This window comes from Apis laboriosa, unplaced genomic scaffold (assembly GCF_014066325.1).
Source record: "Apis laboriosa isolate Shangri-la unplaced genomic scaffold, ASM1406632v1 scaffold14409_cov159, whole genome shotgun sequence".
In the NCBI taxonomy this organism is placed as follows: domain Eukaryota; kingdom Metazoa; phylum Arthropoda; class Insecta; order Hymenoptera; family Apidae; genus Apis; species Apis laboriosa.
In genome coordinates this window covers 245,362-267,569 of record NW_025221511.1, presented here as the reverse complement: position 1 = coordinate 267,569, position 22,208 = coordinate 245,362, and the positions used below count along the sequence as shown (strand labels likewise).

At 25.0% G+C, this 22,208-nt stretch overlaps 5 protein-coding genes across 12 annotated transcripts in view; 2 read left to right on the top strand and 3 right to left on the bottom strand.

Annotated features, from left to right (window-relative positions):
* The first annotated feature begins 141 nt into the window (after positions 1 to 141).
* On the top strand, positions 142 to 1,441 carry LOC122721119 (proteasome subunit alpha type-6-like). The gene is made up of 5 exons (XM_043948419.1): positions 142 to 287; positions 450 to 544; positions 636 to 717; positions 822 to 1,251; positions 1,337 to 1,441. Exons 1-5 carry the CDS (start codon positions 212 to 214, stop codon positions 1,392 to 1,394), a joined length of 741 nt encoding a protein of 246 aa, XP_043804354.1. The 5' UTR covers positions 142 to 211; the 3' UTR covers positions 1,395 to 1,441.
* Positions 1,442 to 1,551: 110 nt separating this feature from the next.
* Positions 1,552 to 2,414, bottom strand: LOC122721121 (probable small nuclear ribonucleoprotein Sm D2). Its single transcript, XM_043948421.1, has 3 exons — positions 2,283 to 2,414; positions 1,830 to 2,085; positions 1,552 to 1,746 (listed from the first exon to the last, which is right to left on the bottom strand). Coding segments are annotated over exons 1-3 (363 nt in total). The 5' UTR covers positions 2,285 to 2,414; the 3' UTR covers positions 1,552 to 1,641.
* A 72-nt stretch (positions 2,415 to 2,486) lies between these two features.
* On the top strand, positions 2,487 to 3,822 carry LOC122721118 (rRNA-processing protein UTP23 homolog). The gene is made up of 4 exons (XM_043948418.1): positions 2,487 to 2,545; positions 2,684 to 2,863; positions 3,017 to 3,249; positions 3,340 to 3,822. Exons 2-4 carry the CDS (start codon positions 2,744 to 2,746, stop codon positions 3,764 to 3,766), a joined length of 780 nt encoding a protein of 259 aa, XP_043804353.1. The 5' UTR covers positions 2,487 to 2,545; positions 2,684 to 2,743; the 3' UTR covers positions 3,767 to 3,822.
* Positions 3,823 to 5,240: 1,418 nt separating this feature from the next.
* On the bottom strand, positions 5,241 to 9,886 carry LOC122721114 (enhancer of mRNA-decapping protein 4). Its single transcript, XM_043948415.1, has 9 exons — positions 9,688 to 9,886; positions 9,502 to 9,577; positions 8,944 to 9,149; positions 8,476 to 8,855; positions 8,129 to 8,397; positions 6,416 to 8,046; positions 6,132 to 6,339; positions 5,772 to 6,062; positions 5,241 to 5,709 (listed from the first exon to the last, which is right to left on the bottom strand). Exons 2-9 carry the CDS (start codon positions 9,552 to 9,554, stop codon positions 5,520 to 5,522), a joined length of 3,228 nt encoding a protein of 1,075 aa, XP_043804350.1. The 5' UTR covers positions 9,555 to 9,577; positions 9,688 to 9,886; the 3' UTR covers positions 5,241 to 5,519.
* Positions 9,887 to 12,460: 2,574 nt separating this feature from the next.
* LOC122721110 (diacylglycerol kinase 1) overlaps positions 12,461 to 22,208 on the bottom strand; it is an 83,455-nt gene continuing 73,707 nt past the window's right edge. For all 8 annotated transcript variants that reach the window (XM_043948400.1, XM_043948399.1, XM_043948402.1 and 5 more), the window contains 12 exons: positions 19,084 to 19,206; positions 18,678 to 18,727; positions 18,130 to 18,204; positions 17,473 to 17,710; positions 16,967 to 17,172; positions 16,692 to 16,865; positions 16,271 to 16,565; positions 16,077 to 16,201; positions 15,707 to 15,994; positions 15,441 to 15,645; positions 15,189 to 15,370; positions 12,461 to 15,078 (listed from right to left, as the gene is read on the bottom strand). In XM_043948400.1, coding sequence (XP_043804335.1) covers positions 14,989 to 15,078; positions 15,189 to 15,370; positions 15,441 to 15,645; positions 15,707 to 15,994; positions 16,077 to 16,201; positions 16,271 to 16,565; positions 16,692 to 16,865; positions 16,967 to 17,172; positions 17,473 to 17,710; positions 18,130 to 18,204; positions 18,678 to 18,727; positions 19,084 to 19,206 — 2,051 coding nt within the window. In that variant the 3' untranslated portion in view covers positions 12,461 to 14,988. The remainder of the gene's footprint in view (positions 15,079 to 15,188; positions 15,371 to 15,440; positions 15,646 to 15,706; positions 15,995 to 16,076; positions 16,202 to 16,270; positions 16,566 to 16,691; positions 16,866 to 16,966; positions 17,173 to 17,472; positions 17,711 to 18,129; positions 18,205 to 18,677; positions 18,728 to 19,083; positions 19,207 to 22,208) is intronic.

The following is a 22,208-nucleotide window of genomic DNA, read 5'->3' as shown; positions in this document are numbered from 1 at the left end:
AAAACAAATATATTCATATTATAAATATAATTCATAAGTAATTGTAAAAAATTCTTTAAAAATCGATTTACATATTTGATTTTAATTTGATTTTTTTAATGAATAAGTTTAATATTTAATGTAAACTACCTTAATGTATAGCTTGCATGATTTGACGTTTCGAAAAGTTACCTATAACTTTTAAATACGATCATTAATATTATTTGCAAATATGGCGCGAGGTAGTAGTGCTGGTTTTGATAGACATATTACAATTTTTTCACCAGAAGGACGGCTTTACCAAGTAGGTAAGATTTATGAAAATATTTTATAATAAAATATAATTAGCTTAATATTACTAATATATTTTAAACTATTAATTCTTATATTAAATCTCTAACCGAAAATCATGATATAGCGTGACCTGCAATTTTGAACCTTTTTGAATGTAATTAATGAATATTTTACAGAATATGCATTTAAAGCAATAAATCAAGGTGGTTTAACATCTGTTGCGGTGAAAGGTGTCGATACTGCCGTTTTTGCGACACAAAAGAAAGTGCCTGTAAGATAACCTCTATTATCTAATTTGTTTCCAACAGTTTTTTGTAATATTATATCATTATTCTTTTGTAATTTAAAAATATTATTTATAGGATAAATTACTTGATGCTTCTAGTGTTACTCATATTTTTCAACTTACTGAACATATTGGTTGCCTTGTAACAGGCATGATAGGTAAAATTTTAAAAAAGAAAATTACAATAATAATTAATAATAAAAAAATATATACAATATTTCTTTTTTAAATGTATTTTTATATTGTTTATTTTTTATTTTAGCTGATAGCAGATCTCAAGTTCAACGTGCAAGATATGAAGCAGCTTATTTTAAATATAAATATGAATATGAAATTCCTGTAGATGCATTATGCAAACGTATTGCAGATATCAGTCAAGTTTATACACAAAATGCAGAGATGCGGCCTCTTGGTTGCTCTATGATGCTCATTTCATATGATAAAGAAAAAGGTCCTTGTGTTTATAAAGCTGATCCTGCTGGATATTATTGTGGTTATAGAGCTATTTCTGTTGGTGCTAAACAAACTGAAGCTAATTCTTATCTTGAGAAAAAATTAAAGAAAAAACAAAATTATGATCATGATGAAACAATACAATTAGCAATTACATGTTTATCTACTGTTTTATCAGTAGATTTTAAACCAACAGAAATAGAAGTTGGTGTGGTATCAAAAGATAATCCTAAATTTCGGTAAATATATCATGATCTTATTTCTATTTTATTTATATAATCATCATAAATAACTAATATATATGTTTTATATTTTATATTTCAGAACTTTAACAGAACAAGAAATTGATAAGCATCTTACTGCAATTGCTGAAAAAGATTAATGATTTTATGTATAATTCATTACAAATAAATATCATGTCTTGCTTAATTTTATTTTATTTTAATATTTTTAATATAAAAAAGAACATATTTTATTAAATTCAAGATATAAATGTTGATACAAAAATTATACATTTATAATTTAAATTTATTAAGAAATTTATTTGAAATTTTTATTTTTCATTTATAGTAAATAATTATAAGGAATAAGTTACAGATTAGAATTTTAAAGTGAATTTATTTGTAAAATTATTTTCCTGATGCTGTTGCTAATGGGTTCCGTAGAACTAGAATTACAGAATCACCTCTTAGAAACATCTTAGAAATAAATCTATCCTTGTTTACTGGTTTTGCCTAGTTAAAAATTTATTTATATTTTTAATTTATATCTTTAATTTATATTATATTTTTAATTCTTATAATGATATATTAATTACCTTTTTTTTCCCTTTTCCAGTACGTGGAAGTTCAGTCCACATTTCTTTTACATTTTCTAAAACCATATTGCAATGCCTATCAAATGCTTTTACTCTTCCTAATAATTTTTTATTATTTCTACAATTAATTAAGACTTGTGTATTATTTTTTACAGATTGTGTTAATACTGAAAGTGGTCCAGTATTAAATTCTTCTTCTTCTCTTTTTGCTAGTTCCTCGGGAGTCATTTCAGATTTTGGTTTAGTTAAAGAAGACCTAAAAATTAAAAGTTATAAAATAAAAATTAGAAATCTAAATAGAAAAATGTTAATATTATTATAAAAAAATATGATTTTAAATTTATTTATTAAAAATATCAAATAAATAATGATAAAATAAGGTTATGTATTTCAATACATATGAATACATAAAATTAAAATTAAAACAATAGAAAATATTGTATAAATATTTACATTCTGAAATTTTTTTATAAGAAGATAAAATATTTTTTTTTTTTAAACCAGTATTATTATGATATAATATTTGAGTTTTAAAATTAATAAATGATACACTTTGAATAATGTTACCACTTTCGTTTACTGATTGAAATAGGTTATGTTTCTTATATTATTTAGCAAATAGCATATTGAGAAATGATTTTTATAACATATCTTTATGAGCGTATATTTTGTACGTTAAAAATAAAAATAAGTGAAAATAATAAAAAATGAATTAAGAAAGTATTTTTTAAAAATAAAAATTTATTTATTTAATTTAATTGTCAAAAATTTTAAATATTTTATTATTTTTAAAATATTATATATAATTTTTTATATAATATTTTTTAATAATATTTTATATTTTAATATTTCAGAGGTTATAGAATATCGATATATATTATATTAAAATATTATATTTTTAAAGAAATAATAATATGAAATCAACTCGTCAGAAAAAAGCTAGAAAAAATTTAGGCTTTTTTATTAATAATTTCAAATTTAGATCGCCGTTTCAAGTTCTTATTGATGGTACATTTGCTTTGGCTGCTTTAGAGGTTTGTATCCAAATATTATATCTTAATATTCTTTAATTAAAATTAACAATTTTATTTATTTTTATTATTTAAATTGGTGAATAGAAGTTATATATATATTTAATATAAAAATTAATTTGTACACATATATATTTATTTTCTGATTTTTTTTAGAATAAATTTAATATACAAGATCAATTATCAAAATATTTTCAATCTGATATAAAATTATTAACTACACCATGTATAATTTTGGAAACAGAAAAATTAAGTTCATTTTCAAAAGCAGTTAGTGGTGCTATGCAAATAGTTAAACAATATCCTATACATAAATGTGGACATGAAAAATACTCAATTAGTGGTACAAAATGTTTACAATCTATGATTGGAAAAAATAACTCATTTAGGTATAATTTCTATAGGAAAAATTAAAAGTTAATTATACATTTGTATTATATTTACATACATGCACATATATATTATATTATATTTTTCAGATATATTATAGCTACACAAGATAGAGATCTTCAGAATAGTTTAAGAAAAATTCCAGGTGTTCCAATAATATATTTGCATGGTAAAGCACCAACATTGGAAGCACCTTCACAAGCTAGCCGTAAATATGCTGAAAATATTCGTAAAGGACTAGGAATGACTGAGAGGGAAAAAGAGAATATTAAAATATTAAAAGAAACAGCTGGAATAATAGAAAAAACAGAAGTAAAATTTAAAAAAAAGAAAAAAAAAGGTCCAAATCCTCTTAGTTGTTTAAAAAAAAAGAAAAAAACACAAACAAACATTTTAAAAAATACTAATGAGAAAAATTCTGGTAAAGTTAAGAAAAAAACAAAAATAAAAATAGCAGCACATATTAAAGAAGCATTAGTTGCAGAGATAAAGAATAAACTAGAAAAAACAAAATGAGTTGAAAATAAATATTTGTTCAAAAAAACTTGTATATGAATAAATTATTAAAATTATACCATTTATTTTTTTTATTTATCTTTTTTAGTTTATAAAATTGAAATAAATAGAATAATATTGCAACATATTATGAATAGTTTTATGAATTCATTATAAATATAAATATATTATTTTATTTCTAATTCTTACTTATAGTAAATATATAAAATATTATACACAATTATATTATTATATCATTATTTATGCTTAATAAAATTACAATTAAAGATTCTCATATACATTATAAATTGTTTCAACAATTTTTATACAATATTAATATTAAAATTTGCTAAATTATTTAATTTTTATTGCAAATACATATAATTATTTTTTATATTTTTGAATATTTTATTCTTTATATGCAAATAATATTAAGAATTACACGTAATAAAAGTAATAAGAAAAAAAAAATAAGTTGAATCATATATACTATATATATATATATATCTATATATACTACTTTTGATTTAATATTTAATTGTATAAGGAATACAACATAAATTTGGAACTAGGAATTTTTATATATAGCTAATGTATATAAATATATAAATTCAAGAAAAATATAAATGCATATAAATTACATATTATTTACATTCTTTGAAGAATTATAAACTGTGTATATAGAAGATATATATCATTAATATATATATCATTTTATGATAACATTATGTTTACATGTTTATACACATGCTCATTGTGTTAATTATTAAAATAATGAAATTACCCCACTTATTAATGTATATATTATAAAATTTGAGATACAACTTATTCATTTTAAAATGTTTATTTTTTTTATAGTAAGAAATATAGAATATTTTAGTTTATTACATTACATTTAGCAGTATATTCGGTAAAAGAAAATACGGATGAAATAGAGATAAAATAAAACAATATAGAACAAAAATATTTCAATACATATAGTTTTTAAATACAGAATTTATGAAATTTTTTTTTTTGTCAAAAAGAGTTATTAAAGCTTATAATTTAAATATAATTAAAATTTAACGGCTTTCGATCTTCGTGCATATGAAAAGTTTAATGTGTATCATACAATATGTCATGAAATGCATTATCTATATATTAATACAAAGTCAACATTTAGGAGAATTAAGAGAATATATGTTAATTATATTTAAATTCTATTTTTTAAAATTTCGTTTTAAATGTGAGAACATTACATAGTTTAATTTTACAAGAAAATATTATTTAAGAAATGTAATTATAATAATTAAAAATAAATTTCTTTTGTGTATCATACAAATTATAAAAGAACTTTCTTAATATCAGTCAATATACTAGTAATTCATAAAATTTTTTATTGATAATTAGTAAAATAATAATTTAAATTCCTTAAGTTGTATGTCATTATTTCAATGACATTATTTATATCACGCTTTTTACTTATTATGTATAATACACTTACATAATATGTATTTATAATCAAGAAAATAATTTTCTATTAAACTCTTTCTTTCTTCAATATTTCGTAAACGTATGTACTTTATGAAAAATTAAATTATAAAAACAGATTTTTTGAAATTGTGTTAACTGCTAATAACTTCGTATATTTTTTCATATTCTATGTAAATTACTGCCAGTCTTAAACAGGAAGATAATGTGAATATTACTTTCAGATAATATTAAAGTATTTTTTTAAACAAAACATATAAAATCTCGTGTCAATGCGTTTTTTCTATTCCATATGTATATAACATCAAGGTTGTTGATTTAAAAGTGCACGTGCAGCCATAGCTAACATTTTCATACGTCGAGTAGAACTATGATTTGGATTTGCTGCAACAAAAGCAGCTAATTGTGTTTGTAATGTCATTAATACGGTACCCATATGCTCTCGTGTTACTGGATCGTTCGGATCTAAATTTAATATTGCTTCTTCAAGCCACCTAATAAATGATAATAAAGAATCAATTAAAATATATAGTAAAATATATTCATGAAAAATTACCTATGTTTAAGCTCTGTACGATGTCCTAAATCTGCAGATAATTGTTGTACAAGTGAGAGAATTACAGGTTGTTGTAAAATACATCTTGTACCTTGACCTTGAGGTCCCACAGAAGAAAATACTCTGGCGGGTTCTGTTTTTTCGCAAACTAATACTACCAAACCTAAATCACTAGCACTTAGAGCTTGTTGGAAAGCAGCATTTAATTGTCCTCTTTGAAGAAGAGATATAACTCGTGCTTGAGCATCGGCGACTGCTGAGACTGGTATAGCAGGTGTAGTAGCTCGAGAGCTATAAATATACATTAAATTAATATCATTCTTTAATAAAAAACTAATGTAATACTTATATTTCATTTACCGTGCATTTGTAATCTCTGTTAATTGTTGATTTAAATTATCTCTAATAGAATCACGAATTGTACGTATCGTTCCTTCTTGTAGAATAATTAAACCTCTATTCAGTTCTGTTTGTAATTCTTCACGAACTAAAGCAGATAATGCTTCACTTTGTTGTTCATTTCGTTGTTGATATTGCTTATCTGCAATTGCATCCACATTTTGAAGATCTATAAAATAAAAGAAATATTTTATATAAAATATATATATCGTACCATTTTCTTTAAATTATATCAAATATCTTACATTCACGAGTACCCCTGATAAAAACATCTTGTACTTGTCTGAACATTGTTTGACATGCTTTTTCCATTCCAGGTAAAAGAACATTTGTAAAGGCTTCTTTAAATGCTGCATCTAATGCTGGTTTTGCTGCATTTACTGCTGCCACAGCAAGTGTATCTTTTATATGAGAACTATTAATTAGATCCGTTAAATTCTTTTTTAAAAGTTCATCCATTCGAGCAGAATCTAATCTAAGTTGATGCTTTAATGGTTCTACTGTGTCTTCAATAATACGTGGTAAAGTAGTTTCAATTTTATCTTTGATTGTTGTTTCAAGTGTCTTAAGAAATTCATGTTGACGAGCCATTTGACTATATAATGTTTGTTCTAAGGTTGCATTTTGTTGTTGTGAAGCTCTTGCTAGAGCAGATTCTACTCGCGTCGAAATTGGTGTTTCTTGTCTTAATCTAGTCATTTCGGTACGTAATTCTCTTAATTCTTGTCGTTGATTTTGAACTACTTCTAAAATTGATTCTATTTTATTTATTAATTCAAGAGCATTCAATTTGTTTGTTGTTTGCCAAGTAGTTTCATCATTTTCTGCAATAGTTGATTCATCTTTTATTTTTTTTCTTTTTTCTTCTTCATTTGTAAAACCATCAGTTTCCTGCATTGCATGTCTGCTTACGTCTTTTAATAATACCATTGGAATATTAGGCCAATCTTCATCAACAGTATTAGTAATTTCTGGTTTATTTTCGGTTTCTGGTTCTTCATTTGCTTTTGTAAGGGATAAAATTTCTCTTACTTCTCTAGACGGACTACTACCACTACTAGCAGGTGCTTGTTCTTCTAATTCGCTTGTAGCTAATGGTGGATCTGTTGCATTTAAAGCCTGCACTGCTTGTGCAAGTGATGGACTAGCAGATAAGACTTTACCTAATTCTGGACTACTGGGACGAGAATCTAGTTCATTATTTTCTTTTTTGGCAGGAGAACTGAATGCATCAGGTGTCATTAAATTTAAGCCAGTGTTATGATTCGTTGTTGCTTCAATTGTAGCAGATAAAGAACAATTTTCTTCACAATTTTCCCCTGAAATTCCATTGTGATTAACATTTCCCATATCTGGTAAGTCTTCAGAAAAGCCCAATGAATCATGAGTCAGTGTGTCCATGAGGCAGTTACCACTCACATGTGAGGCAGGTTTAAAAGCAATATGACATTCTTGCAATGATTTTGGTTGAACTAGATACATCCTGATGACAAGTTGCTCTTCTATATCATCTTCACAAGGACTTAAATCTTCGAGCGATTCACCAGTGGGACGTACTTTACATAGACCAGCGTCGACAATTCCAAAACTCAATATTGGATATGGGAGAAGAAATTCTGATATTGTACTTACTGATGTTAATGTATCCCCATTATCTTTTATAAGACTTAATATATATAGAACTTTATTGTAAATATCTGATAATAAAAGATATCCTGCACTAAGATCTAAGCCTGCTTTTAACACTGGTAATTTACCAGTAGAAGGCGTGGGTGCGAATTTAATAGTTTGTAAGCATGACCATACTTCACAAGACCAAACTTTCAATTCTGTGTTATTATCACATCCAGTTATAGCAAATCTCCAAAACTGAACTCTAAAAAATAAAATATAATTATAATGATTATTTTGTCAGTAATAAAATAAATTCAGTAATATTTTTTTTAATAATTACTTACTCTGGATGATATGTTTTATGATCATCTAGGAAGAACAAACAAGAAATTGGTCGTCCACCATGTGGTCTCCATTGATGTAAACAACGTGGTTGTGCTTGATTACCATGAGAATTACTATGTAAATAAACTTGAAAGAATTTTACTTCTCCATCAAAACTAGCTGTAGCTAAAGCTGTACCATCTGGACTGAATGTTGCTTCTATGATTGTATCAGAATGTTGATCAATTTCCAACATGCCTCCATTTTCCTTTACAGCTGGATCAGTTGCCTATCATTTAGTCAAACAGTTGGATACTTTGTTCATTTTGTATGGATTTTATAATCTGTAAGTAAGGTACACATTCACCTCTATTGATCTGAATCTTGCTGAAACAGTATTAACTGACCACAACTCTACTTTGGAACCCCGAGTTAGAACTAAAAGCTTTGAAACTCTATCTCCATCTGATGGTACATCTTCTGGAATATATGGACACCATATCACACGATGACTGGTAGGAGATATATCTTCTGCATTTACTTGTAGTAATAAACTACATAATAATTCAGATGGTGTTGATTCAATGGTATGTATGAAAAGATTTCCCAAATAATCAACGCATGCTAAAATTGCATTTGAAACATGTGCAAATGCCAGATCTTGTATTGCAGCACGCATTCCTCTTAATAGAACTCTTTGTTCCAATTCTTTATATACAACTCTAACCATACCTCCTCCATTACCAACTAAATAATATTATTTTTTTAAATTTATAAATATATATATATATATATATAATCATATAAATGCAACTTTAATTGAAATTTAGATTACCTTTTATACCATATGCTAAATATTTTCCAGACATATGAACAGCTAATAATTGGCCTGGATAAAAGTTATGTTCCCATGTAAAATCAACAATATTTTTTAGTTTCACCTTTGAACTACCATGATTATGCCCCCCTGGTGAAGGAATAACAGTAATATTGGTACCATATAATTCAACTGAATGTTGATTTTCTTGTCCAGTGAATTCTCTAAACATAAATTTATTTTTATGATACATATATAAAAAAAATAATTGAAATAATAATATTAAAAATATTAAAATAATGATAATAATAAATATGATATTTAATAAATATGAACATTTAATGAAAATTATATAATTTAAATAAAAATTTAAAAATTTAGAATGATAATATATTATAATTAATATAAAAACAGATATATTATACTTATACTAATACAAAGATACATCTATAGATAGAAATACCAAATTATTATTAGAAATTATTATAAAGAGTAGAAACATAAAAGTAAATATATTAATAAGAAACTATTAATAAAAATTTTATCGTTTATAACGAAAATTTAATAAGTACGTACACTGTTTGCTGATAGTGAAGATGTCTTAGGTTATCCTCTCCTGTTTTGATCATTTTGACAAAAATTATAGCGTATCCTAAAAAGTAATAAAATTAATAGAATTTTGGTAATTAGCGTACCGGAATTCAGATAAATCTAACCTCAGCCGGTGGCACGCCTGATAATGATATATTTGAGTAGTCTTACCTTTCGTGCATATATTTGCCGGATTGCGAAAATGTTTTTCCAATTATATGTTATTTATTTTAATAAATCATGCGTAAATTATTGTTTCATTGATATAAATAAATAACGTGCTTTATGGACATATTTTAATAAAATTATTAAAATCGAAATGTCAAGCAACCATCAGATACTTGTCAGAAAAACGAACCGGAAGTTCACCAACGATATTTTATCTACTTCGCGTTATGTGGCGCTTCACGCCATCTTAATTTTAAAGGTTTCAATTATTATAAACATACATAATACATACATATTATATATAGTTATTTATCTTTTAAATTATTAGCATAAAACGATTTTATATTTCTTTGTAAATAAATTATAAAATATATTATTATATACTTTTTATATTATATTATACTATATTATATATTTTTTATAATAATAATTTTTTAATTTACGATTATAATTATATAATAAAAAGTATGTACTATATGTATTTTTCGAATATTTTATGTTCACTATAAGATATAATATTTAATATTCTACATAAAATATTTAAATGGATACTCATAGGGAATCCTATATCGTAATTTACATTTTATTTTGTATAATACACTATAATAAACAGGCTTTTTTTTCATACATAATTAATATCTTTTGGAAAATGGCAGTAGTGCTCAAATGTATGAAGACCCAAGAAAAATGGCAGTAAATTTTTTTAATTCAATATAATAATTTTATTTTTCAATAACGCTTAACTATATTATAAATCCCAATAAAACGTTTTTTAATTTTTAACCCTTTGCGTTTATTTCGAGTTCCTCCGGTAAAATTTCATAAAACAATATATTTTTTATTGATTTTGATTATTCATTTATATATATAGAATAGATAACTTAAAATATAAATTAGACAATCAATACAATCTGAAAAAATAAATGAAGTTACAACAACTTGAGGATAACAAATTTTTTAATATCAAAGTTTTATCATTCATTAAATATTATAAATATATATTAATAAAACTTAATAAAATATGGATTTTTATATGACAAAATTAGTAAGCGGATATAAATAACCAATTAAGATAACTGAATCACTGAATCAAATTGAATGTATCTGTTTAGATTATGATTATGAAATGATTTTAAAAATGTAAATAATGACTAAAGTAAAATGCATAATGTCATAAGGATATCTAGATATGTAGTAAGATTAGTTTTAAGCGAGTCAAGCGCTTAAGAGTTTTGATACAAAGAATAATAAATAGTATAATTTCATGATAAGAGAATTATAAGAAAATAATTAATTAAATTAATTAAAATAAATTATCATTATACGAGTTGTAATAATTTTAAATGTATATTTATTTATTTATTTATATTTTTATTTAAAAATTTTTTTAAAATTTTTTATATTTTTCATTTTGTACTCGTAAAAAGATAAAAAAGAAAAAAAAATATTTCCTTTAATATTATAGTTTTTACACTTTTTAGATATAATAAAAAAGAAAAAAATACTTTTTGATAGAATCAAAAGATATATATATATATATATAAATGATACATATAAGAAAATTTTTCAGAATTGATAAAAAATCAATATTATATGTAATTTTTATTCTATTATTTTAATCATATTCATTTTATTTAAATTAATTTAAATTAAAATATTATATATATACAAGATAGTTAAATTAATTATATTAAAATATCATGAATTTTTTTGAATTTTTAATTTGAATTCTAATTTGATTCAATATTATTTTTTTGTCTTCTTAATTATCAATGAGAAATCTTGTTATTTTTTTTGTCATTGAGACGCTTTTATTTTATTGCTGAAAATAATAACTAAATAATAATAAAATAATTGTTCCTTTAATTTATTGATTCTCTTATGAATCATGTATGCTTAGTAAAAGAAAATAATTGGCGTATGCTATTATCAATGTTACTATATGCTATTTTTATGTATAAAGTTTTATTTGAAGATATCAATTGTTATTTTTTATAATAATTATAGTATAGAAACGTATGAACTTGAAAAAAAGGAATTTTTTAAGTTTGAAATTATTAAATAAGAAAAATTCACATAAGGAGACACCAAGGTATGAAATTTATTAAAATTTAGCAATTTTCAATTTTCAATTTTCTAAAAAATGTAATAATTTCTGTTTAAATATATTATCATACTATATTATATATATTGATCATAAATTAGAATATAAATATTTCTTTCTTGAGGAAATCGATATTTTGCATTAAGGATTAAAAAGTTCGTTTTTATTAGTAATTTTAGTAATTTTATAAGTAATCGTTTTACGATTTTTCATCCTTTGCTATATGCATTGGAATATATTTCTTTTCTTTTTTTTTTTATTTTTTTCTTTTTCATTTTTGATTTTTGGGTCTTTCTTTATACCATTAACATTATATAATGACAAATTTACTGAGACACTGTGCCAATCCAATAGAAAAAAAATATTTATAATATTATTGTGCCAATAGTATTCATTTATTCACAGCTTCGCACAAAGAAATACGACAATATTTATTTTTAATCAGAGAATAAATAATAATATTGTCGTACTTCTTTCGTCCGATTTTTTTCTAATGAATAATATCTTAATCATTAAGACCTTAATGATTTTATCATTATAGATAAGCGTAATATTTCGATTCGTCTAACGAGCAACTATATATGTATGTATATATATATATATATATATACACATATATACATATACATATATATATTATAATCAATCATATAATCGCTAAGAGAAGTATGCGTATATTACGATTGTAAAGGAAGTAATTATTTGCGCGACGAATAAATTGTATATTAATTCTCTACATAAAACGGTTAAGAAATATATACTTGAAAATATATACTTGAAAATATTGACTCGTAAACGCTTGCCTTTAGAATGTCTTTTCATAGAAATTCATTTTGAGAACAATCTATATTCTTGCATTTGTTTGTAATTAAATGAATAATGAATAAATAAAATGTAAAAAATATGAAAATAAAAATGAAATGGAGAAGAAATTTCATATTCTACTTACATGATAAAATCTAATCAATTTCAAGAAACAATAGATTGATGTCGTTTGAATTGATTACATGAGATTAATGATCATCATTGTTACAAAATAAATTCTAATCATTTTATATCGTTACATGAATTTTCGATGTTTGTGATGGTCCCTGCGGGATTTCATATACTTGGTGTCATATTTTTTCGTTATACTTTTTATATAAAAGCATAACATGGTACGAAAGCAAAAATAGATACTTATAGATTACGGAATAGTGTAAGTGAATTTGATGACATTGATATTGATCTGATATTGGATGAAAAATTTATTAATCTTTATTTTCATAAATCGATCGAAGCTCTATTATAGTATTCAATATTGCTACGATGATTTTTTGTTGAAATATGATTGGATTTGTTTCGATCTTCCTTAAAATTGACATTTTAGAATAACATGAAATGAATGTGCATGAAGTGATGAGTGCTCAGAAAATGAACATGATATTTTAATAAAAATATGAGTTAATTTATAAAAAAAAATCTATTATTATTTATTTTTATTATCGGACGGAAAATTACTTTTGAAAAATTATAAAAAGAATTCTGTAATTATTGACATATATTAGTTTGTTTTTTCTCAAAAATAATTACATAAAAATAATAGTTATATAAAAAAATAAATAGTATGTCAATATCTTAGAGCAGTCGTAGAAACAAGGCTATGAAAATTTGTAAATATAGAGAAGCGTTCGTCCGACAGACAATGAGGAAAAGCATGCTGATGTAGTCGAAGAAGAATCCTACGAAAAATTCTATAAATTCTATACCACAATACTGATCATTACATGTAACACGTTGGCTGTATTGATTTTGATTAATATATTTTATCTATGCTTGTCTTCTATTTATTTAACAATATAATATTTAATATACGTGATCCATTTCTATATTTTAATAATTCGTCATGCGCATAATGAAAAAAGCATCAACGTTCGTGTATCGATCAAAAGTGGCCAACGTGTAAAAAGATAATAAATTTAAAAAAACATAATTTATAATAACGCGCAATATAATATCGATTAATAATCTATATTGCATCTAATTAAAAATATATTTATAATTTTAATAATATCTGATTATATGATTTATAAACAAAAATAAATGCGAAATAAATTTATTATTATTTTATCGTCGCGTTTGATTTGTTGATATGCTTACGATATATTGCTCCGGCTTGAGAGCCATCGAATAAATAAATAGTATATTGGAATAAATAAATAAATAAATAAATAAATAAAACCAATCGATTGTGATTTATATCTAAGCAGTTACGACTAAGCTTTCGTACAAAAATCTTAATGTTAAGAGAGGAAAGATAGATCTTTGATTGTTGGACGGAGTCGTGCAAAAAAGAGGAGCGATCTGAATTGTTTCATACCATTCGATAAATTCTTTTCTTTTCCTTTTTATAAAAGTAAACAGTTGTAAAATTGGTCGAGAATAGACAGATCAAAAAACATATATGTAGAATATAAAATAATATATATTATTCGTAAATACTCAATATTTAATTGATAAATTAAATTTTATTTTTTTCATGTGTAATAAATATTTGTCTAAGAAAAATGAACTGTTTATTCTCGACTATTCTGATTATAGCTTATTTTATGAAGAAATGAAATCTTTATAATATCTCTACGCTTTGTACAAAAAAAAAGGGATTAATTAAAATCATCGATAATATTATTTAAAAATAATATTATCTATGAGATTAAATAATATTATCTACGAGATTATTTTCTCTTTTGCATGATACCGTACAATCCGTTATGTCGGTATATTATTATACGCTTGATTGCAATAGTACAAGCTTGTACTTGTAGATTTAAAGCGGTAGACTCAAAGTACGGATTCGAAAAACAAAAAAGAACATTCGGTGCTTTTTAATATAATGTATAAAACGATTAAAATTTTATTTTCGAGCTTTTCAAAGCACCGATAATTCATGAGTCTACCGCTAGATCCTAAATCTAAGATGAACGATGCTTTATTATTCTCAAAAATACTGTATACAAGAATACCTAAGTTATGTCGAAGCTCGTTCCACGCGCTCGGACGAGCACAAAAACTGTATTAAGTACGATCGAATTGATACACTTCCTTTTCTTTTTTGTTTATTTAAGATAAGATAAAAGAGGCGGGATGACGTTGAAGCTACGTATTGGAAACTGAATTAATGATTTCAATTCTTCAGTTTCGTTATTTGATAATGTCAAAGTTCACCTCTTTAAAAATCGGAAAAAGCCTCGACCTTTCTCTGGTGGTGGTGCCATTAGCATTGGTACTTGGTTCTTATGTGTTATATGAATCTAAAATAACAAAACATTTTGATTATACTTTAATATTTATAATATATATAAATAAATTTATAATATATATATAATTAAATTATTATTAAATATTTAAAAAATCAACCTACAGTACATGGACCCTGCATCCATGGTTCACCATCGATTTGCATTGGAAAACGTTTGCTAGTAGTAATAGTGACGCTACTACACTGAGCCAATCTTCTACCGGAATGACGAAGTCCAGTTTTCACTTGACCCATGTGCAAACAGTTTTCTAAACCGATCACTTCTATGAGATTGTCTCCAATATCTACAAATAAACGGAATATTTTTTAGTTTTTTTAATTATATATTAATATAATTATATATTAAGTGCATACCTTGTATTGCGGCTGTAAGATCTACGGAATTAAAACTGCTAGTACTGAGTTCTTTGTCTGGTCGTTTTTTCCGTTTGCCAAGACGACGATGTCTTGTATGATGTTCACCCCAGAGATTAGAACCTCCATGAGTAAAAGGAATGTTTAATAATGCGACGCCTTGGAGAGAAGGTCCATGTGCTAAATCTAACGGAGTTCCATCACACTACAAACAAAAAAATGCAATCAATATTATTGGATAAATGGATTTAAGCAAATTTACATACAATGATTTCGAGGTCTTCGTGAAGATTTTTACAGCTGGCAGCAAATTGTTCCGTGGTTGCGTATTCAAAGTACCAAAGTTTATTTTTCATTCTACTATTGAATTTTTCGGGATTTTTTTCCCTTTCCATATGAAATTTCACACAGATCGCTGCGTCCACACCCACCGAGAAATAATTATTAATGATATTATACGGTATACTATCTTGATTTGGTTTTTTCTCATCTTTTTGATCAAGCACTTCTATTTGCCAGCGATCCATCATTACAGGCGTTGCTTTCTCTATTTTCTAAAAATTTTATTGAAAAATAATATTAAATATTTCTAAATTTTTTTATTAAAATATTTTCAATTATTATTTCATTACATACTTTAAGAACTTTATGAATAGCTTCTCCTTCATAACCACCACCCCATCGTAAACATCTTGCAAGATCATTGCCTGTACCCAATGGTATAACACCTACAGCGGGTTGATGTTCGAATTGAACACGATCTGAAATTCAAAGACAAAATACTATTTGTAAATGAATTTTTTAAAGAATTTCTAAATTATTAATCATACCCATTGTTTCTAAGACCCAGCCAACGGTACCATCACCGCCGCAGCAGATCACCTTAAAGTTTTCTACGTCTTTGAACATTTGTAAACCTTGCATAGGTCCACCCATGGCCAAATTATGAACTTGGCGCGGATTCAAAATGTATTGGAACTTCCTTAACATACGTTCGCCTTGCCTTCCTCCAGATTTTGGATTTATAAACACTAAAAGTGGCACGATTCCTGATGGTGGTGTAATTTGGAAAGACATTGCTGGTTGTTGATTAGTAGCTGTTCCAGATGTTAGGAACCCACTTTGCTAATAAAATTATATAAATTATATAAATAATAAAATTAATATTAAATTTATTATATATATAATAAAATTAATATAATGAACTATTTAGTTGATTATATATTTAATTATATATCTTATTACACTTACTGTGCTAACAGTTGATGAATCTTGTCCATGTTTACTTCCTCTTTTACTATCTCTTGATAACGATCTTTGCCTGTCCAGAACAACTGGACAAATCGCTGTAGGGGGGAGGATATGAACTGCATATTCACCAAGTGTACATTCCGCTCTTATTTGCGAGACACATCTGTTATGTAACTGTACGAATTTTGAGATTAATATAGTTTATTCTTTATTATTTCTTTTTTAAATTTGATTCAATGCAAAAATATAATAATTATAAAAAAAAGATTACTTACTGTTATTTGACACCATCTACAGTGTAAACCCGTGATTCCATTATAACTTTTGATAGTTTTTTTACATTTGAAACATTTTCCGTGACAATTTCCTTCGACCCAATGATGCGCCATTGTCTGGGATGTTTTTTTACTTTTAACGTAGGTGGCAATACAAGAAGCTGGCGCCCTTTGAACACATCTTTCATGGACTGTGTATTTACAGACTGTATAAAAGAAAATAATTCATTTGTTTTGTGTTTCAATGCAAATGAAAAGAATTATCGATATTCAAGATGTTGAATTACTTTTATCTTCCTTTTCGATATCATTTCAAATAATAAAAATAATATATATTTTACAAGATTGTTTTTTTTGGATTATTAAAGAGTACAAAAAAGAAAAAAAGGAAAAAAAAGAAAAAATGTATATATAAGAAAATTATTAGATAAAAATTTTTCTTAACAAAATACATGTAAAAAAAAAAAAGAACAATGCGACATCAAAGAATTTCCGATAATACTTACAAACACAGCAAAGACCCTTCTTCCCGAGACCAACTAACATATTTAGACAGAGATTACAATAGGCGGGTTTGCTAAAGTGTTTTAGCCTCCAGAGATGATTACCATCTTCCTTTACATGAGAATCCAAGCCCAAAAGAACCAGTAAAGGTATCGTTGTAAGACCACCTCTTTTCCACTCTTCTAAAGACACTGTACCATCCGCATCATAATCTATTTCTATCATCATGTCTTGCAGTATCTATAAATATTGAGAGAACTTACATTCAGATATCGTTCATTTTTTTGTTTTCTATAAACAAAGAAACTGTGAATTTTATATATATTTATTATAAACATTTTTTTTATTTGACTATAAATGCATATACGATTATAAATATATTTATTCTATGTTCGAATTTTAGCAAATGAGCAAATAGTTTATTATAAAGAATAATATTTATTATAAAGAAAAAGAATTAGTTTTAAATATAATAGAAATAAAATTATCAAGAAGCTAATTATTGGAAAAGAAAGTTATTAATGATTAAATTATTATTTAATTATTAAATTATTATTATATTATTATTATTATTATTATTATTATTATTATTATTATTATTACTATTATTATTATATTATTAATATTATACGTATATTAAATTATTATTTTCAATTTACCGGTTTCAATTCCGTGACATCCCATCCGAGATATTCGGCGACATTCATCATCTGATTGACAATGCAGTCCATTTCCTAAAAACAAATAGTAATATTATGATATTAAAATTTTGGTTACAATAGATAAAGCACTTTCAAATCGATTTATTTCTATTTGTTGATAAGTTTAACAATATAATAATCATATTGATAGATGCACCTATAATTAATTGATCGATTAAATATTCAATATCTTTTTATGATGTAAAATCTATAATTTTTTCTTTTAAGATTGAGAGACAATTATTGAAGAATTTCAAATAAAAAAAAATTAAAAATTAACTAATTATATTCATATACAGAATAATAATAATAAATAATAAATGATACAAAATATAATATTTGAAATAAAATTCATCAAATTTTTGTTTAATGTCAAAATTTTATAATTTCATGTTTGCTTCGAAATTCCAATGAAATTATCAAATGAATATATTAATAATTAAAAATTAAAGTTACGTTGTGTTTCAAAAAAATGAAAAAAATTAAATTTTTCTTGTTTTACTTACATTGGTATCAAGAACTCCATTTCCATCTGTATCATATAGCCGAAACATGACTGGAAAAAAGGGAAAAACGCAAATGAATTAATGCTCATCGAAATTAGTACAACAAGTTGCAGTAAATATGCAAGTTCAAGTGTACTATATGTGAACATAGATAGCGAATCAATTGAAGAAACTGACGCTATACATACATTGAACATCCGAATCTGGATCTTTAAAAAGTTCGGAATACATCAGAATTATCAAGATATTAATGATAAAATTTTCTTTTATCGATTTATGATTCACGATAAAATATAACGCTTTAATGAGAAGGGGTTGTTCATGAACTTAACATGAAAATCATATCAAGGTTTGCCTTCATAGAGTGTAATTAATTTTGATCGATACGAAAGAAACGATTACTCACACTCCAATTTATCTTCTGGTCTGCCAGCCTCCAGAAGAGAAAGATAGCACACGATATCCTTAAGACTGACTTTAATCGAGTGGACGTCTATCGTGCTTTGCTTTCTAACGAGATGTCTCATTTCTAAAAATTGAAAGATAATAAATGAAGTTAAAAATTTTGATCGATTTCAAATTTATTTTTTAATCATCATTTTAAAATCTATCACGAAATCTATAATTTATTTCTTTACAATATTTATTTTATAATAACTCATTTATTACTATCTTTTTCTTTAAATAAATTTTATTTTTTAAATTTGTTTTTACAATACTTCTTTTATAAATTTCTCATTTCGAAACATTTGTATAGTTTGTGATGCTTCAAAAAAAACAAATATGTCTGAGTAATATAATATTGTGATTGTGTTTCTTCTTTTTCTTCTTATAATTTTAATAATTGACAGAATACTTTACCGAAACAAAAGGAAATAGAAAAATTTAATACTGGTGGCGCCATCTCGCGGATGGACGCTGGAAGCTTCGACTTGTTACGCGGGTTACAGAACATGCAAGGAGGTATTCATGACGTCATAAACAAAGGAAAGCAATATTGTGCGAAAAGGACACAAAAGAAGCGCCACTAACTATATGCGCATGCGCAATAAAACTTTCTAATATATCGAAAACATTACATTGAAAATTAATTAATTACTAGCTTTTTACGCAAAATTTCCGTACTTTTAAGATCGCATGTCAAAGCTACAACCTTAAGCAACATTCTTGTATAAATTTTAGTACGATTCTCTTTTTAATTAATTATTTATTAATGATTAGTACGTTACGTACGGATTAACGCAACCGATATTCAATACATTTTTCCCTAATTTCACATTATTATGAGATTTATTTATAAATATAAATATATATATCAGAAATGTGATTTTTTCCGCTACATTTATGTATAATTTTTATTTATAATTTCATTCTCGTTTGAATGGATAAACTGATTGTTTGTTATTTAATCGTAAATTATAAACTTCTTATTTGATTTTGGGCATGCGCAATAAAATTTTTTTAATATATCGGGATGACTACGTTAAAAATTAATTAATTATTACTTTTATATTAAAAATTTCTATATTTTTAAGGTTGTATCTCAAGGTTAAAAGCTCAAGCAAGTTTCTCATATTAATTTTAATAAAAAATTCTTTTCAACTAATTATTTATTGTGCTTATCATAGAGAATATCTCAATCGTAAATTCTTGATCTATAACATAGTAACAAACAATCGATTTATTCGTTCAAACGAGAACAAACTTATGAATAAAAATTATATGTGAATGTAGCGGAAGAAACAATATTTCTGATGTATATATTTATATTTATAAATGAATCTCATAATAATGTGAAATTAGGGAAAAATGTATTGAATATCGGTTGCGTTAATCCGTACGTAACGTACTAATCATTAATAAATAATTAATTAAAAAGAGAATCGTACTAAAATTTATACAAGAATGTTGCTTAAGGTTGTAGCTTTGACATGCGATCTTAAAAGTACGGAAATTTTGCGTAAAAAGCTAGTAATTAATTAATTTTCAATGTAATGTTTTCGATATATTAGAAAGTTTTATTGCGCATGCGCATATAGTTAGTGGCGCTTCTTTTGTGTCCTTTTCGCACAATATTGCTTTCCTTTGTTTATGACGTCATGAATACCTCCTTGCATGTTCTGTAACCCGCGTAACAAGTCGAAGCTTCCAGCGTCCATCCGCGAGATGGCGCCACCAGTATTAATTTTTTCAATTTTCTTTCCTTGTCTAACTCATAGACAAAATGTATTTTATGTTTCTACATGTAATATCAAATTTTGTATATTTTTGTTTTTTTTTTTATTATACATATTTCGTAAATGTATTTATTCTTGTACGTATATACTTTATACATATTTTATACATACATATAAATACATAAATATATTAAACTTTATAATTAAATTTTGTAAAAAAAAAAAAAAAAAAAAAATCAAAACAATGAATGTAGGAATATAAAGAAACTGTATAATTATAAAACATAAATAAAATTTTAGATAATATATGTTTTTATATGATATAATATTTTTAGATTATATTTTCCTTATTGTAAAGTCATGAAATTTAATAAAAAAATTTTTTGTCTATATCACGATAATTTAAGAATTCTAGAACAAATTCGCATGCCACTTCTTTTCCAATTATATTTTTCTGATATAGAATTATAAATTTTAGAAATTTTGATTTTATACTAGAATAATATAATCTGAGAGGAGGTAGAAGAATTTTTCTATTTCCAATAATATTGAAAAATTTTATACGAAACATAATGGATTCAAAATCCATACATGCATTTATAATTAGAAAGTAGATTGCAAATTTGATTGTTTTATAGAAAGTCAATTTTAACTCATAAGAAACGAAATGAATGGCGGCGATCAAAAATCGATTTTATGTAAAAATGATTATGCACTCTATCCAAGGGAGTATTGCTTCATTAGAGATACATTGCGATAAACTTATCGAATTGTATATTACTTTACCTTATTACAAATAAAGGTCTTATGAATTATCATTAGAAATATAATCATTAGAATAAATTATAAGATTTAATACAGGCGAATTATATGTGACATCAGTTGCGATTTCGTATCTGTATGATTTGGCACTTCTGTAAGAATATTTAATGACGTGATCTCATTAGATATATAAATATATAAATATATATCGAATAATATCACATCATTGCTACGAAATCGCAACGTGTCATCACTCGTGCGCGTATAAAAATAAGAAAAAATATTACTTAGAAATTGACGTTATAATCTCGACGTTAACGACTAGACCAGAGTTTGAACCATTATTATACAAATTCTCGTGATTAACTTTCTCTGATTAACTTTTCGAATATAATTGCCGTGTATTGGCGACGTTTAAATCGGCGAAAAGTGATCGAATGAATTATTTTTAGATTAGAACGAAACAGTTTCGTCAGCGATGTTTAAGAGTCTCTACAAGGAGAACCTGTTGCTTCGCACAGAGAGATTTAGGAGCCAAGTATCGATGCGTACACGAGAACTCTAATTATAACGATCGAACGGTTGCACGTGC